Source organism: Beauveria bassiana (genome assembly GCF_000280675.1).
Source record: "Beauveria bassiana ARSEF 2860 unplaced genomic scaffold BBA_S00001, whole genome shotgun sequence".
Classification (NCBI taxonomy): domain Eukaryota; kingdom Fungi; phylum Ascomycota; class Sordariomycetes; order Hypocreales; family Cordycipitaceae; genus Beauveria; species Beauveria bassiana.
The window spans coordinates 988,826-1,005,069 of NW_007930836.1; the positions used below are offsets into that span (position 1 = coordinate 988,826).

General features: G+C 53.1%; 4 protein-coding genes across 4 annotated transcripts; 2 read left to right on the forward strand and 2 right to left on the reverse strand.

Moving 5' to 3' along the window:
* Nucleotides 1-1,556: 1,556 nt before the first annotated feature.
* On the forward strand, nucleotides 1,557-3,189 carry BBA_00327 (immunogenic protein; the record flags this gene model as incomplete). The annotated part of the gene is made up of 3 exons (XM_008595424.1): nucleotides 1,557-1,792; nucleotides 1,857-2,046; nucleotides 2,113-3,189. The coding sequence occupies 3 exons, from the start codon at nucleotides 1,557-1,559 to the stop codon at nucleotides 3,187-3,189; spliced, it is 1,503 nt and encodes a 500-aa protein (XP_008593646.1).
* A 1,303-nt stretch (nucleotides 3,190-4,492) lies between these two features.
* Nucleotides 4,493-8,530, reverse strand: BBA_00328 (putative histidine kinase HHK13p; the record flags this gene model as incomplete). Its single annotated transcript, XM_008595425.1, has 1 exon — nucleotides 4,493-8,530. The coding sequence occupies one exon, from the start codon at nucleotides 8,528-8,530 to the stop codon at nucleotides 4,493-4,495; it is 4,038 nt and encodes a 1,345-aa protein (XP_008593647.1).
* Nucleotides 8,531-12,637: 4,107 nt separating this feature from the next.
* On the forward strand, nucleotides 12,638-13,560 carry BBA_00329 (uncharacterized protein; the record flags this gene model as incomplete). Its single annotated transcript, XM_008595426.1, has 3 exons — nucleotides 12,638-12,912; nucleotides 12,976-13,272; nucleotides 13,335-13,560. 3 exons carry the CDS (start codon nucleotides 12,638-12,640, stop codon nucleotides 13,558-13,560), a joined length of 798 nt encoding a protein of 265 aa, XP_008593648.1.
* A 223-nt stretch (nucleotides 13,561-13,783) lies between these two features.
* BBA_00330 (succinate-semialdehyde dehydrogenase NADP+) lies at nucleotides 13,784-15,584 on the reverse strand (the record flags this gene model as incomplete). The annotated part of the gene is made up of 4 exons (XM_008595427.1): nucleotides 13,784-14,798; nucleotides 14,860-15,229; nucleotides 15,321-15,411; nucleotides 15,486-15,584. The coding sequence occupies 4 exons, from the start codon at nucleotides 15,582-15,584 to the stop codon at nucleotides 13,784-13,786; spliced, it is 1,575 nt and encodes a 524-aa protein (XP_008593649.1).
* Nucleotides 15,585-16,244: the final 660 nt, after the last annotated feature.

Here is a 16,244-nt window from a genome sequence, read left to right on the forward strand (position 1 = left end):
ACGAGGACAACAACAGAGCAGGAACTGATTGCAGGGTAATGATTCTTGTTTCGTGGGCTAATTAGAAGCCGTGGTAAACAGATTTTTTTTTTGGTATGTTTGAAAAGCTGAAGGAGCAGAATCGAAGAAAAGAAAGAGGGGGACACTATGCAAACGGTTCTCTGTTTGCTGCCAGCTGGCAAGCAGACGGGTTGACGGGCCGGCAGTAATGGACAAGAACGTACATGGCTGATGCAGGTACCTGAGAGGCTTGTTCGGAGCGAATAACGGCAGCGGAAAGGAGCATCTTGTCACCTAGATCATAGTAATGATGTAGCCGCATCTCGGCCAACAGACAAATATCAATATCATGAACACGATAATATGAAGATTACAAAGGTCAATCACACATCCAGCCAAGGTAATCACGGCATCCCACTGCCAGGTGGTCAAGTGGTGCAGAAGACAGGTACTTACCTACCAAGGTGGCTGTGTGCTTGGCCCATGGTCACATTGCCATTGGCAAGCCGCGAATTGTCCACTCACACTGAAGGATGGATCAGCAGCAATGCAATATAATGCCAGCCAGCAATAGTATGACACCACTCCCTCCAGTGCGAATAGTGCCGTTCACAGTCCACACGCTGGTGTATCGACCTGACTATCTGCACCTTTCACCAAGGAAAAGAAAGGAAAAAGACAATAGAAACAGATTGCCTGGCAATTGGTGCCATGTCCCTACCTACTTCGGTTTGGTTGCTGCTGCCCACCCCCTTGTGCAAAAATCTGAACCCTTGGTTGGCCGTATTCACAGCGGGCCCCAGTCTAGATAGATTTTGCTCCCGTCAGAATTTTTTCAGCATGTGTGTCGTCGTACAAGAAGAGACTGATGGTGATTGCGGCTGGTCGCCCAGGTCCTTCTCCTTCTTGAGTAAATATCCGTCTACGCATACCTAGTTACGGTTGACTGGTAGGTACTAGTACTTGTAGAAACACACACACACACACCTTGCCCTGAATCGCCCACTATTGCCCCTAGATGCCCCAATCATGCACAAATTGCAAGGTACAAAGTTGTACTCGTAAATAATTGTGGTGACTGGGCTCAGGGCTGTAAATAACTAGCACTCAAGGAGTCAAGGTAGGGAGGTGGGTGCTTGCTTGCTTGTTGCTCGGTAGGTACCTGCTCCATTGTGTTGGCTTGCACGTTGAGCTTGTACCTAGATAGCTTGGATCAAGCATCCACTACACCCCCCTACCTCTCTGCTCCAACAATTTGCCTTGCCACCTGTAACCTGGCGCTCTCCTCTCCTGCCCGTCCGTCCCCCTCCTCCTCCAATTTGCATTGCATTGTTGCCCTGGCTCACCCGCCCTCTGCAATCCAAATAAGTACCCCCCTTCGTCCCCTTTTACTTCGTCCTCCCTCCTTCTTCCTCTCTCACACACCATCCTCTGTTCTCATCATCTTCGTGGACGCCGTTTTTCTGGTCCCAGCTTTTTCTTTTATACCATCCGTCTTTCTTTGTTGTTGTGATACCCACTTAAGATACCCAATACTCTACTTTTAATCCAGAAAAATGGCCGACATTCAGAAGCCCCTTGAGGTCCCTGCCGCCCCCGTCGAGCAGGTACCCGCCCTGGTCCCCGAGACTGCTCCCGCTCTCGATGTTGCTGCTCCCGCTGAGCTCGCTGCTCCCGCTGTCGCCGAGGTTAAGGTCGAAGAGACTGCTGCTGCTGAGGAGAGCAAGGACGAGGCCAAACCCATCGAGGAGGGCCACCTTGGCTACAAGGCTCAGGGCCTGAGCTTCCCCAAGTAAGTGGCCATCAAATGCGATGCCGTGAAATTGAAATTGGAATCCGTCTAACAGCTTCAAAAGGAATTTGCTCGGTAGCAAAGAGTTCTTCTTCCTTAGCCCCGAAGCCGTTGAGGCCAAGGCTCTCGAGGCCTACAAGAAGGCCCACAAGTCGACCGAGACCGCTCTTGAGAACATCTCATGGGCCGCTCACACCGGCAAGGGCCTCCTTTTCTCTGGCGACAAGAAGGCTCCCCACAATGTCATCAATCTGGTAGGTTTTTGCGCCCTCATACTAAGCACCTCGTTCAAAGCAGCACCACTAACAACTCGCGACAAGTCTCACGCCTCTGAGCTCGAGGTCGACGGTAACAAGTTCCACTTCACTACGAAGGGCAACAAGCACACCTTCAAGGCCGCCAACCCCGCTGAGCGTGACAGCTGGGTTGCCCAGCTCAAGGCCAAGATCGCCGAGGCTAAGGAGATCGCTGCCTCTGTCACCGAGTCGGAGGCTTACAAGAACACTCTCGAGAGCTTGAAGCCCGCTCCCAAGGAGGAGGCCAAGGCTGCCGAGCCCGCTGCCGCTGAGGAGACGACCGACGTCGGCAAGACTGAGGAGACCCCTAAGGAGGATGCCGACCTCGCCAAGGAAGAGCCGAAGGCTGAGGAGTCCAAGCGCCGCTCTGCCAGCCGCAAGCGCGCATCCTTCTTCGGCTTCGGCAAGAAGGACGCCACCCACAAGGACGATGCCAAGACTGAGGAGACCCTTGCCGAAACTGCCGAGCCGCTTGCTGCTCCTGCCGAAGCCGCCGAGGCTGAGGATGCTGTCGCTCAGGATGCCGCTGCCACTGAAGAACCCGTTGCTGAGGCTGTCAAGCCCACTCCCAATAAGCGCAACAGCTTCTTCGGCGGTGTCTTCTCGAAGAAAGAGAAGAAGGCCGCTGAGCCCAAGGCTGAGGCCACCGATGTTGCCCCTGAGGAGACTGAAGGCACTGCCGAGACTGCTCCCGTCATCCCCCCGGTTGACACTTCGGCTCCTCTGGCCGAAGAGGTGATTGCCGCTGACCCCGTTGAGGCTGCTGCCCCCGAGGTTAAGACGGACGTCAAGGAGAAGCGCAAGTCATCTCTTCCCTTCTTCGGCAGCAAGCGTGATGCCTCTCCAACCACCGGTGAGGTCAAGACCGGCGCTTTCTCCAAGCTCCGTGCTACCATCAAGGGCAAGGGCGCTAGCAAGGTCGATGAGGGCAAGGAGGAGGCCGCCAAGTCTCAGGAGACTGCTGCTGAGACTGTTTCTGACGCCCAGAACAAAGCTGATGAGACTGCCACCGACATCAATGAGCAGATCGCCAAGGCTGTGGAGGGCGAGAAGAAGCCTGAGCAGGCTCCTACTGCCCCTGCTGTCACCGCCTCTGCTTAGATGGCAGACCGACGTGATCTAGCTTGACGCCCGCAAGACGTTTCAGCTCTTCGATGATTGTTACGCCAACAACCCCCTAAACATTTAATCCAAGAAAAAAAATATACCCACATGCATGAGAGGGCTGAGAACGGAAGAATGGTTCTGCATTTCTTCACAAGCTACCGAGATACCCTGTCAAGACTGCTTTCACTGATACCATTTTCCATACTGTTTTGCACCAGGCACTACGACGGAAGTCTTCTTAACTGTTTTTGAAAAAGGAAAAACATTGGCCAGCCCAATGACGAAAAAAAGGCACAGCTGTGTTGCCCGCGTTTGGTCTGTTTTGTTCGATACCCGGAGGAGGAGATTATAGTAATAATTAATTCAACCGCTGTGTTCCTATTATATGAGTCAGGCTTCAAGTGATGTGTTCTTTCAAACTGAATGGCGCGTTAGTCTGCCACGCCCTTGTACCCAATTTTGCATAATAGCTATCAATGCATGATTCGTTTGACTGAGGAGTATCTCAATTGTTAGAACGACTCGCTCACGAGACTGCCAGTCGCAATGAACAAAACAAATCTCGGTTTTGAGAAGCAAATTGCCAGTCAGAACAAATCCCAAACCACAAGGCATGACTCGTGTGTATTTCTAGCCTCCGCGTAGGGGGGGGTATCTGTTGCTATGCGTGTATATATGTCTCGCGTATGAAAACAATTCGTGTATCTGCTGGGTTTCTTTCCTCTCCAACCCAGCTTTTGAATAATGAAAACGTTGAAAGCCTCCCTCCCCTTGCCGTGTGTAAAGTAAATAAGAGTTAGATCCTTCACAAGTAAAAGAAAAAAAAAAGAAAAGAAAAAGAGAGAAAGAAAAAGAAAGAAAACTCAAGCCCCCTCTTAATGAGAGGAAGCGCTTCCGAGACGGGAAATCAAAAAGTCAAGAAAAAGCCGCCCATCTCATATAAAAAGTTGCGTTGTGAGGTCATCCTCGTCCGCAGGACTTCTTGGTTTCGCCAAATTTCCTTTCATGTCGGATCGGCAATTGGCCTTTATTTTCATGCAAGGAAATAATTAAAACAAAGAATGAAGGATATAAAAGGTGCGCTTTGGGAAATTTTCCAATCAGGGGGGAGGTTCGTGGGAGAAGACTAGGAACGAGAGAGATAAAGTTGAAATAGAAAGCGCACGCTCAGTCATGTCAAATGCGAAATGAAGATGAATAGAATAGAAACAACAAATGCAAATAGTTCGCAAATAGTTGGTAAACAGAAACTATGCGCCACGTGTTAAAGTGCAAACTGTGAACCAGGGCAGCAGAATCACTCCTTGACAGACAGTGTGCTATGCTGATTGACAAGTTCGTCAATCCGCGGGAGCAGTTCGGGAATGCGAAACGGCTTAGATATGACGTCGTCGATGCCCGCCGCCTTGGCGTTGGCAATCTGCTCGGGACGCGCATACGCCGTGACGGCAATAATGGGAATGTGCTTGGTGATGGTACCCTCGCGCTCCAGCGCGCGGATGCGGCGTGCGCACGTCACGCCGTCCATAACAGGCATCTCCAGGTCCATGAGAATGACCGAAATGTCGACGCCGTCGCTCTCATTGCCAGTCCAGAAGCGCGATTTTTGCAGCGTCTCGAGCGCTTCCTGCCCGTGGTTGGCGACAAACGTCTTGTTGCCGCAGTTGACGAGCTGGCGCTGCAGCACCTTTTGGTTGACAATGTTGTCCTCGACAATGAGCACGTCGTGCCGCGGACCTTTGGGCACGCCTTGGTGCTTGGACGTGGTCTGCCGGCTGTTGGCGGCACACTCGGTTTGGGTGGCAGTCTCGGAGCCGGCCGGCAAGCGGCACTGGCGAGAGAGGGTGAAGCATGAGAGAGGCTCAAAAGGCTCCGATGCGTCGGCACACTGGCGACTTTGAATGTAGAAGCTAAACTTGCTTCCTTGACCAGCAGTAGAAGTGACACCGATTTGACCGCCTTGCATCTCGGTCAGGATTCGCGAAATGAAGAGACCGAGACCAGAGCCACCGTACTGCACATGAGTCCTTGGCGTTGCTTGCTGGAAACGTTGGAAGAGAACCTGTAGCTCCTCCTCAGCGAGACCAGGGCCAGTGTCCTCAACGCTGCAGTGAATGTTGATCTTGTCTCCAGTGCCCCAATCGTCTTCGCTATCGATATCGATTCCGCCGCCTATTTGGTTGGCGTTTCGGGGAAAATAGGTATTCTCATTGGCAACCTCGGAAATATCGCGTGATGCACTGAGATTGACCTTGATTTGACGGAGCTGGCGCCCTTGTGTGAACTTGATGGCATTTGTCATCAAATTGATGAGCACTTGCCGGAGACGTGATGGGTCCAGCTTCGTCCATTTGATGCCGAGCCTTGCGAAGCTGTCATCAACCGTAAAGTCGAAATCGATTTCGTGAGCCGCTAGCTCAGCTTCAAACATCTTGAGTGTCCGGCGCACAACTCTCACTGGCTGCTCTGCAACAGGAGTGACAGTGAGCAAGCTTGAGTCTAGCTTAGAAAGGGTCAAGACGTCATCAACAATGCGCTTCTGGTGGCTGGCGCATAGATTGATGGTGTTAGCCGCATCCAAGCAGCTTTCGAGAAGTGATTTCACACCCTCAGCATTGCGCGTGTTGAATGCAGTGATGTTATTCGCAATCTGGTCCGCACATTGCAGAATGGCGGACAGTGGATTGCGCATCTCATGGCTGGTTATATCGATAAAGTTTTCCTGCTGCCGCTTGAGCTCAACGGCTTCTTCTCGGCGCTCATTCTGGACTCTTTCGGCCCATTTTTGAGAGGAAATGTCAGTTATGCAGCCAAAGATGGACGCGAGAAGTCCATCAGCATTCTGCTCGGGAAAAGCACTCATCAAAACCCAGGTATCCATGGAGTGGTCATTTTCCTGCTCACAAGTCTTGAAACGAAATTCCACAGAAACCGTCTTTTTCTCGTCGACCAAGGTTTTCCAGGCGCTTCTCAAGGCTTCTCTGTCGTTCTCGTGAACGAGGTCCATCCATGCATCCTCCACATGATGTTCGCGGGCGCGACGTGAGATTTGCCACCACATGTCGTTGCAGTAATTGATTTTACCTTCAGCGTCTGCAATGAACATACCAACTGGTGCATAGGCCGCCATGCGCGTAAATCTATGTTCGCTTTCGTTTGCTTCCTGGGTTCGCAGAAGAAGTTGCATGGAGAGCTCTCGTCGATCCTCGGCAGCAAGTCTCGCTGCCATCTGGCCGCGCTTGATTTCCTCTTCGAAGAGCACAACTGAAGCCATCGAAGTTGCGAGTTGCCTTGCAAGCAAATGAAAAAACAGCTGGTATTCGTCGTCGTAAGGTCGCCTCGGGTTCACGCCGATGATCAAAAAGTCGGTAATAGATTCACCACCACTGGTAGAGACGATTGGATGAACGACGATTGATCTGCAAGGCTCGCCGAACCCACGCCACTGGATACCCTCAATGAGTTCTGCCGGAAGAGTCCCATCCTTTTGAGATAAAACGACAGGTACACCGCCCATTCTAATGGACTGTCTCATGTAAGGCGCAAAGCCTTCTTCAGATGTGCGCAAATCGATTGTTTTCGGTGCCGCAGCATGTCCCTCCGCAACCCCGGAAGAGGCCTCAAGGGTCACTTGGTCTGGAGAACCCAGGCTCCATGAGCGAACAGATGAGATTTCGCTTTCCGCCTCATCTTTTGACGAGGAATAGATGAGGTTGAAAGGAACGTCAAATTCGTTGTATTCAAGTCCTTTTTGAACCAAAGACCAGAATTCATCGAGGGTAGTTGCCGCGGCTGTGTGTTCGCCAATCTCCCGCAGGGTGAGCATACGTCTTTCGTTGATTTTGCGACGAGTGTTTTCGAAGGAGGAGCTGTATAAGCCGACGACCTGGCCACAGCCCCCTACTATTGGCACCAGAGACCATGAGAAGAACGTTTCTTCGAGGTAGCCATCCCGACGTAGGAACAGGTGGTTGTCATGCCTCATAGTTGCTTGGCCCGATTCCCAGGCACTTCGGAAAACAGAATCGACATCATCCAACACTTCTGGCCAGGCCTCCGAATTCCTCATTCCCATGATACGTGGGTGCTTCTTGCCAGCAATTTCAACGTATGCGGCGTTGTATATGCAGACAAATTCGGGGCCCCAGTACATTGTGGCAGGATGTGGACTACCCATGACGAGATTCGAGAGCATTCTCAACTCATTGGACCATTCATCAATGGGACCGAGCGGGGTAGAAGCCCAGTCAATCGTCTTTGCTAACTTGATATGCTCGGGTAGGGAGTCGCTCATTGGTATCCTGGTCCAGTCGAAAAAAGGTCTTGATTCTTTCGACTGAAGCACCTGATTGGCAAATTCATCGGGATGGCCAGGCTGTAAATTGTTTGCCTGGTCAATCAGAGCTCGCTCAAAGCTATTTGAGCGGCAGTTGTCCAATGTCTCAGTGGCAGCGTCGCCGAAGTAATCCAGTGGCTCCGCATCAATTGGTGCAGCTTCCGCCTGTCCCTTGAGCTCAATGGGTATGGTATCCTCGTCAAAAGATTCAGAAGCGTCTGCGCCGGTTGTACTAGGCTCAGAGTGATCGGATGCTTCACTAAGATTGATACTGCCAGAGATGAAGCGAAATCGTTGCCTGACCGTTGACTTGGTCCAGTTGATACGACCATATGCGCAGGAAGGAAAACCGAGCTCCGGCTGTTCTGGTGATGAAGTTGAGCACAATGCCCATTCTTTGAAGTGATTGAATTCGGTCGTTGTCGGGTTGTCCTCGAAGCCGGCGTTTATTAAAGGGTGTATATCATAACAGGCTCGAAGGGAAGGATTAGAGTATTGTATAGCAAGGTGAGGTCGAGTAGTATTGGATGGATTTTGGAGGTCGATCATGAAAGTAGGCCGTATATCATTTTCTAGAAGCTCTAGAATGCCAATGGAGCGAATCATCTGCAAGTTGGTAGGCATTGCGAGGCTGTCGGGACTCGTAGAGGATCCACCCGAAACATCGATAGAAGAGGCCAAGCTGCCCGGAGTACTCCCAGAATGTGTAGGGCTAACGGTACTTGCGCTAGCTCGAGGAAGCTTGAGAGTTGTGACGGCCTGGCGGTAGTTCTCACCGATGGGTGAGAGCATGCCCGCAGCAAGATCGGACGTTAAGTCCATCGATGGACGGCTGGTATGACGGATGGGGGAGTTGGAGAAGAAGAGAGGAGAGGAGACAGCCTCGCGCAAATGTCTCACAGAAGCTCTTGTAAGAGGTGAGGTGACTGCGGAGGGTAAGTCGAGTTTGCTCGGGGATGTAGAGCCTGTCCGGGGCATTCTGGGCGGACCGGACGACATGACGGATTGGTCGCTTGCCGAATATATATGGCAAGTGAAACGCGACGACAGTTTCGGGCTTGGTGAAGTGCCGTCTGAGTAAATTGGGGCGGCAGCAGGCACGCCAGGCACAGTAATATTCGAGTAGACAGAGGGCGCCGGCTGACCGGAAAATTAATCAGTTGACGGGAGGCATGATCTAGCGAAGAGTGAAGAACAGCGCCTTGGGCAAAGGCTGTATGAGCGACTCAAGATGCTAAGCTAATAGAGTCGGCGGTATTTGTTGCGGTAGAGGCGGCGCACCAATCAGAGACAGCGGCGGCAAGGCCGGGTGAAGCTATCACTGGTGTGTTGGGGTCGTTGGACGTTGCTAACTGAAACAGAGAAGAACCACTGTCGGCAGCGGAGGATGAGATCGAATCGTGGGCGGAAGTAGACTCAGGTGCGGGACTTTATGCATCAAAATTTTCGAAATTCTTGGAGACAGCGCTTGCGTTTTGGAGGAGAAGAGAGACTGCGGTCGACAGCGGGCAGATAAAAAAGGTTAGGTACTGTGGCCCATTGCAGTGTGGAGTTGGACGGGTGTGGCTGGAGCTTTCGAGTCTGAGTTTGTCCGAAGATTTTTTTTTCTTTTCTTTTTTTATTTCTGCCCAAAAAAGGGGAAGAAAAATAAAGGAAAATAAAGCCGGCGGAAAAAAAAACGGTAGAGCAAGTGAGCGATCAGGCTGCTAATAATGCATGCAATAACGCTTCGCTGCAGTGCACGTGGCTTGGGGGGTCCTGGGCCTAGGCCTGGGTCTGGACCTTAAATTCAGGTGGTAAAAACCGCCGGCAGATCGCGATGAGCGTGGAGGTTATCAGCGAGGTGGATATGCGAAACTCCAAATGTCCAGGGTGGACGACAAGGTAAATATATGTAAATAAGGCGAGAGCCGGCGCAAGGTATAAGAATGATAAGCATGTACTCCGTATAATATCGGTATATTTCAGTCAAAGTGGCGATTAATAAATACGGAGCGTGCATCCGGATATGTCTGCGTGCTCAAGTTGGGGCGACGGAGGAAAGGCAAGACACGGCCGAGATGGCGGGCTGCCGGCAGAGAGATGGTGGATTCGTGTTTGGTAACTAGTACCGAGTCGCAGCAGCAGCAGAGATTCGTCGCACAGGGTCGAGTTTGTATCAAGATGTCTGATGAGTACGTGTAGAGGACGTAGCGGTGGCTGCAGCCAACGATCGGTTCAAACTTGTAAGCGTCACCAATGTCAGGCACACAAGTAAGGTAGCCTAGTGACTGGATGAGGTGCTAGCCTGAACCTAATAATTTGTTGGTAAATAGTTCGGCAGTAAGCCGACGGGGAAGGGTGGCGATGCAGCTAGCACCCTGTTGTCGAACAGGCCCAGCAGGCAACGAGTCCGTTGCAGGAGGGTTGGAGCGTTGGAACTTGGAGGGTTGCAGAGGGACCGGGGGGGCTCGGGACAAAGAAGTTGAGGGTGGTGCATTGCCATTTGCCAGCAAGCTTAACGTGAGATTCCAGGTGAAACATGCCGCGGAGCAGACTGTGGAAAAAAAAAGGTCGTTCTAAGGTTACTCGAAACTTTTAACTTTGTTGATCTATCGAACATCGAGATGCTGCCTCGTGGTGGGTTCTTGGTCATTCATTAGTAACGCGTTTCGCTTATCTGAACAGCCGCCGCCAAATGGCAGAGATGGTGCTCGCACTGGCACTCCAGCTCTCAACTCACAGCCCATCCCCAACCACAGCCACGCCATTTGCCGAGGTTTTCTACATGCTCCACGAACTGCTGCTACTCTCGGTGTTCCCTGCCCGCAAATGCAGGCGAAATGTGACAGGTCCAAGCCCAAGGATGCACTCATCAACCAGTGACCAATGCGCGACCGCTTGCCCAGCGGACATGATCTCACGATTTATCTCACTCCAAGTATCTTGTCTGCTAACATCCCTCTGCGACAGCTGTCCATCCATATGTTCATCATGGTACCGAGTACGGAGCACTCTCAATAGCATGCATCATCGATATCCATCTATTATTACCTGCCATGCTTGAGCTGTCCTTGGCCCCTTCTCCTCTGGGACACCGCTGCATTGGCAGCAATCGCCGCCAGCCGTCACCACCAAGTCCATCCCTTGTCTACCGATGCTCACACACCACACCACACACCACACTTATACAAGGGGGTCAGAGGACTTCTTGCACTTCAGGCTTCAGCCGTTGCGCGCCACTGTGCCGAGGCGGGCACTCTCCACCGTGGACCAGTCCAGACCACCAGAGAGGCACCAGCCAAAAATTGCCCTCCAAGACATTCTGCGACGTAGCGACGTGTCGGGCGGTGATCGTTGTCTTGTCTAGCGATCGATCTGCACCAATGTCTTTTACCTTTTGGTCTGATTCTTCGATTATTGATCGACTTTTTTTCCAACTAGCATCCCCGCTGCGGTGGCGCGACCCCTTAATATCTGCTGTGCATTTTAACCCGTTGCCCGCGCAGCAACCAACTTTGAATCGGCGCACGAGGCTACGTTCGATGGTTGGATGGTTCGCCCGTCCATGGCGCTGCTCGGCTCACCTGGCTGCCGAGCTAGGTAGCGAGGAAGCTCCGTGTTCCGGGCGACGGCGGCCTCCACTGCGGACTGGATCCGGCGATTATCGGCTATAGGGTATCGAAGTTCAGACGTTCCGGAGAATCGGCACGGCGATGATGCTCGCTTCAGGAAGAACGAGCCAAATCCACGTCGTGCAGCTGTAACTAACTATTGTTACTGATAATGGTGACTAGTTACGCTTTCCTATCAGGGTGCGCGAGCTGGGCGTGTCGCATACCTTACGGCGCTGTCCAAACCCTGTGTTTGCACGCAGTTTTGAAGCTGTCGTAAAGTTGCCACGAGGCCTTTACTACTTACAAGAAACCTTTGCTGAATCCGAAATCTGCGAGCGCTTCTGTGCGTTTTACAAGCCCAATTTCGAGGTCAATCGAGATTGATACGGTCCGGTCGTTGAGATGTTCCGTTCAGTATAACCGCCTCTTGCGCGACGTTTCACAGCGCGGATTAATCTTGACTATCAGCCCTGGCAGCTAAGTAATGTTCACAGGCTGATGTCAGCAACAACGATGATGCCTTGACGAGCACATGCGGCTACTAAATACTTGACCGTCCAAAGACATCGCAATCATTAGAGTAATCTGCCCACGACCACATGCGAGGTGTACCAAAGACCAACTGTCTAACACGATCCTCGGAGAAGTGCGAGATACCTTTCTATTGCCAAGTGCATTCCCTACTCATGTATAAAGTACTCTCCCTTGGAGATTTGGAACATGCGTTTGCGGTTGTGCACAATACGTGCACCATCATAAGACCTTGGATCCACTGTCAATTGGCAGGCTTTCATAAGTGTAATAAGCACTCACAACGGCTGCCAGCTGCCGAATTCTCTCTCTCTTTGATCCACCAAGACAAACAGAAAATGTTATCAAAGCTGCAAAATATTTTGCATCTTCATCGCAGCTCTGCCTCTACACCATCTTTCTGCCATCACTATCCCTATCACAGTCCATTCACACCCAGCCACCGCCTCCAGACGGCCGAACCCCACCAACCAGGTGCGCGGATGGACAATGGCGAGTCCACAGCTCAGCGCTCCCAGCGTCGGTCATTGGCCCGAGCTGCCACGGCCACCCTCCAATCGTCGACCCCAATCCGATCCGGGCGCTTACAGGAGCCTCACCACTGGCTGGCGATGCTGCACGCTGCACCAGAACCCCTCCCGATGCCGACACCCTCATCGATGGCCCAGCGCTTACGCTGCTGTTGCTGGTTTAAACCCGGCCGCGGCCCCCTCTTTCTTCTTCTCAAACAGCCTCCTCGATTATTTTTCCTTTCACCCTGCGACGAGCGAAGCGCATTGAAGACGCCCAAAGCAGCTGGCCTGGTTTCGCAAGCTTCGTGTCTGACCAACGCAATTCGTCGCATCAACAGATTTTTGACGCACGGCTCACCATTGCCAGCAATTCAGTTTGGCCAGTGACACCTCGACGCCAAAGCCGCTTTCAAATTCACCAGCCGCATTGAAAATCTCACCTCGTTGCGCAGACAATCACCGCCACCATGGGAGTCTTCTCAGGAAGTAATCGGTCCTACCACATTCTTCACCGCAAATGGCCCAAGATTTCGCGCAAGGCAACCGTCTGGATGATGCCGCTAGAACTCATCGGTCTGATTGCCGTGCTCGTCATCTACGGCATCGCACAGCCCGATCTCTATCGCACAAAGATGTGGCAGATTGGCTTCGACAATAAACTCAACTCCAATCCCAACATGATCATCTACGCCTACGCCAATTTCACGCCACTGCCCAATGTACCGCTCATCTGGTCCTCCACGTAAGCTTCCTAACCAATCGTTTGATCAACATGACTTTCTGAATATTTGCTGATTGACCACAGCTTGACCAACTTTAACGTCGCCATCTCCGTCATTTCGCTCTTCTTCCTCCTGGCCAAGCTCATTGCCTTCATCATGAAGCTGTGGTTTCCTATCATTGCCGTCTTCATCAACACGGCGCTCCTGGCTCTCTACACAGTCAGTATCTACGGCCAGATTGGTCCCGACTATGCCGACTCGCGCTACCCCTCCCCCGCCGCGTGGTACCTTCGCCAGGGCTGCGGTCTCGCCAAGCGCTACGGCGCCTACAAGTCGTGCCAGATTGCCCAGGGCTCTCTCGGTGCAACATTTTACATGCAGTACGTTTTCGAACTTTGTTCAGCCTCCCCGGTATAACCTTCACGCTAACTTGGCTGCCCAGCATCTTGTATTTGCTCAACCTTGGATTCGCCATTTACGCCATGTGGCCTAAAAGTGGCCACCACTTGGAGGACGAGTCGGACAGCGAGTCGATCCACAGCACCCAGAACCTCAAGGGCACTGAGATGCAGGCATTTCCCTCGACGCCCTTTACTCCTCGCACACAGGCTTTCCACACTCTGGACCGAAAGCTGCCTCTTCGCCAGGAAGTGACACGATTCGCATAAAGTAACAGAGCAAGAGAGAGAGAGAGAGAGAGAGAGAGAGAAAGAGGGAGGGATGAACTTTGAACATGTATCACAGATGGCAAAACAACAACATCGATATGATTAATACCCGGAATAGTTTCAATTCGCATTTGGATAGCTTGCATGACGAGAAATAAGAATGCTCTAAATGATGGACTACTTGCTAGCTTTTTCTTTTCAATATATACCCGCCCAAAAGTGCTTAGCTTTGCAGAGGCTTGTTCATGCCACCAAATGTAATCATCTTGGTCACCTGGTACTCGGCGATACCGTACTTGGACCCCTCACGACCGAAGCCGCTTTCTTTGACGCCGCCAAACGGCGAGGCGACGTCGGAGATGATGCCCGTGTTGACGCCGACCATGCCGACCTCGAGGCTCTCGGCGACGCGATAGACGCGCTCTAGGTCGCGCGAGTAAAAGTAGCCGGCAAGGCCGACCTCGGACTTGTTGGCCATGCTCACGACGTCAGCCTCGGTCTCAAACGGAAACAGGCCGGCGAGGGGCCCAAACGTCTCCTCGGTGGCGACGGCCATGTCGACCGTCATGTCGCGGAGCACGGTGGGCTGGAAAAAGTTATCGCCGAGATCGGGCATGGCCTGGCCGCCAACGAGCACCTTGGCGCCCTTGCTCACGGCGTCGTCAACGTGGTTGCGAACTTTGGTGACGGCGCGGTCGTGGATGAGCGGGCCGTGGGTAACGCCGTCGGCGAAGCCGTTGCCGACCTTGAAGGACTTGACCTGCTCGACGAAGCGAGCGACAAAGTCGTCGTAGATGCCGCGCTGCACGTAGATGCGGTTGGCGCAGACGCACGTCTGTCCTGAGGAGCGAAACTTGGAGGCGATGGCGCCGGCGACGGCAGCGTCGAGGTCGGCGTCATCAAAGACGATGAAGGGAGCATTGCCGCCGAGCTCGAGGGACAGCTTCTTGAGGGTGCTCGAGGACTGGCTCATGAGCAGCTTGCCGACGCCGGTAGAGCCGGTAAAGGACACCTTTTTGACGACGGGCGACGTGGTGAGCGCCTTGCCGACGGCAGGCGTGTTCTCAAGAGACGCAATGATGTTGACGACGCCCTTGGGGACACCGGCGCGGTGAGCGAGCTCGGCTAGGGCGAGGGCGGTAAAGGGCGTCTCGTGGGGGGCTTTGCAAACGACGGTGCAGCCGGCCGCCAGGGCCGGACCAATCTTTCTCGTAATCATGGCGGCGGGAAAGTTCCAGCTGCAAGGGACAGTCAGTCATCGAGGTCTATACTCGACACCCGCGTTAAAAGATTGCTTACGGAGTAATGAGGCCGCAGACGCCGACGGGTTCCTTGACGGTCCAGACGCGGTTGGCGGCCAGCGAGCTGGGGATGGTATCGCCATAGGTCCTGGGCGCCTCCTCGCTGAACCACTCGAAGAAGTTGGCGGCGTAGGCCGTCTCGCCCTTGGCGTCGGCGAGGGGCTTGCCGTTCTCCCAGGTGATGAGCTTGGCAATGTCCTCGGCGTTTTCGTTCATAAGGTCGAACCACTTGCGCAGCAGCTTGGCGCGCTCGCGGCCCGTCTGCTTGCGAAATGTCTTGAAGGCCTCGGCGGCCGCCTCGATAGCGCTCTGGGCATCGTCGACGTCGGCCTCGGCGCTGGTGCCGACGAGCTCGCCCGTTGAGGGGTCTTTTCAAGCAGGGCGAGAGAGATTAGCGCAGTCCCGAGGCTATAGGAGGGGGGAAGGGGGGGGGGGGGGTTGCTGTGAGAAAGAACCTACCAGTGACCTTGAAGGTCTTGCCGGAGATGGACGGCACGAATTTGCCGTTGATGTAATTCACGTTTTGCTTCAAGAGCGAAGGATCGTTGAGCTGTGTACGCGAGGATGCGGGTTAGCAGGGCTGCTGCTCGGGCGACCGAGGCGCGTTCGGCTGCAGAAACGTACCTTGGGTGCCATGGTGGAAGCGCTTCGGGCCAGGGTCATGGACACGGCCGGAACAAAGCGAAGAGTCGATTGAGCTGCAATTCGTTGCAAAAGGGCCATTATATTGAGCGCTGGTTATTGGAAAAGATGCAAGATACCGCTATGAGCTGTCGAGTAGCTGCTCCTGCCAGTATTAGCTACGTTGCTGGTGATGTCGCCATGACGCAAATGACGGTGCTGGCGCAACTAGCTGTGAAGAGCTCTGGTGGAACTGAACCTACAATCAACTGCAGCCGCGATGTTGCTCTGTGACTATTGTACCACAACGTCCGCTCTTGCTTCTCGGGACCTGTATTTCTCGAGAAAGGTGTATGCAGATGCAAGAAAGGACAAGCTCGGATACTTGGCGCGGAATTGTCGTGGAGCTTGGTTTGTAACGCGAGATCGGAGGGAATGCCGGCCGCGGGTTTCCGTTGCTCCCCCAGCGGCGGCGCGGGGTACGGTGGGCTACCCAAGGAATTTACAGGGCGCTCTCCGTTGCCAGAGGGCGCTGCGGGGGAGCTACATCCCCACTGGTAGCAGCTGGAGGCCCGCGGAGTGCGGCGTTGACTGTGGAGTAACCGGGGTAGTGGTGCTGTCTACTCCGAAGAAATTGTGTCGTAAAATTGTGAGATTGTGATACGGCGAGTGAATTGATTGAAACCAAAGGATAATAGCCGCATCATTTGCGAAACGGACGGTAGAAGATGAATTTCAAAGAAGAGCTGCAACGTCGGAGAA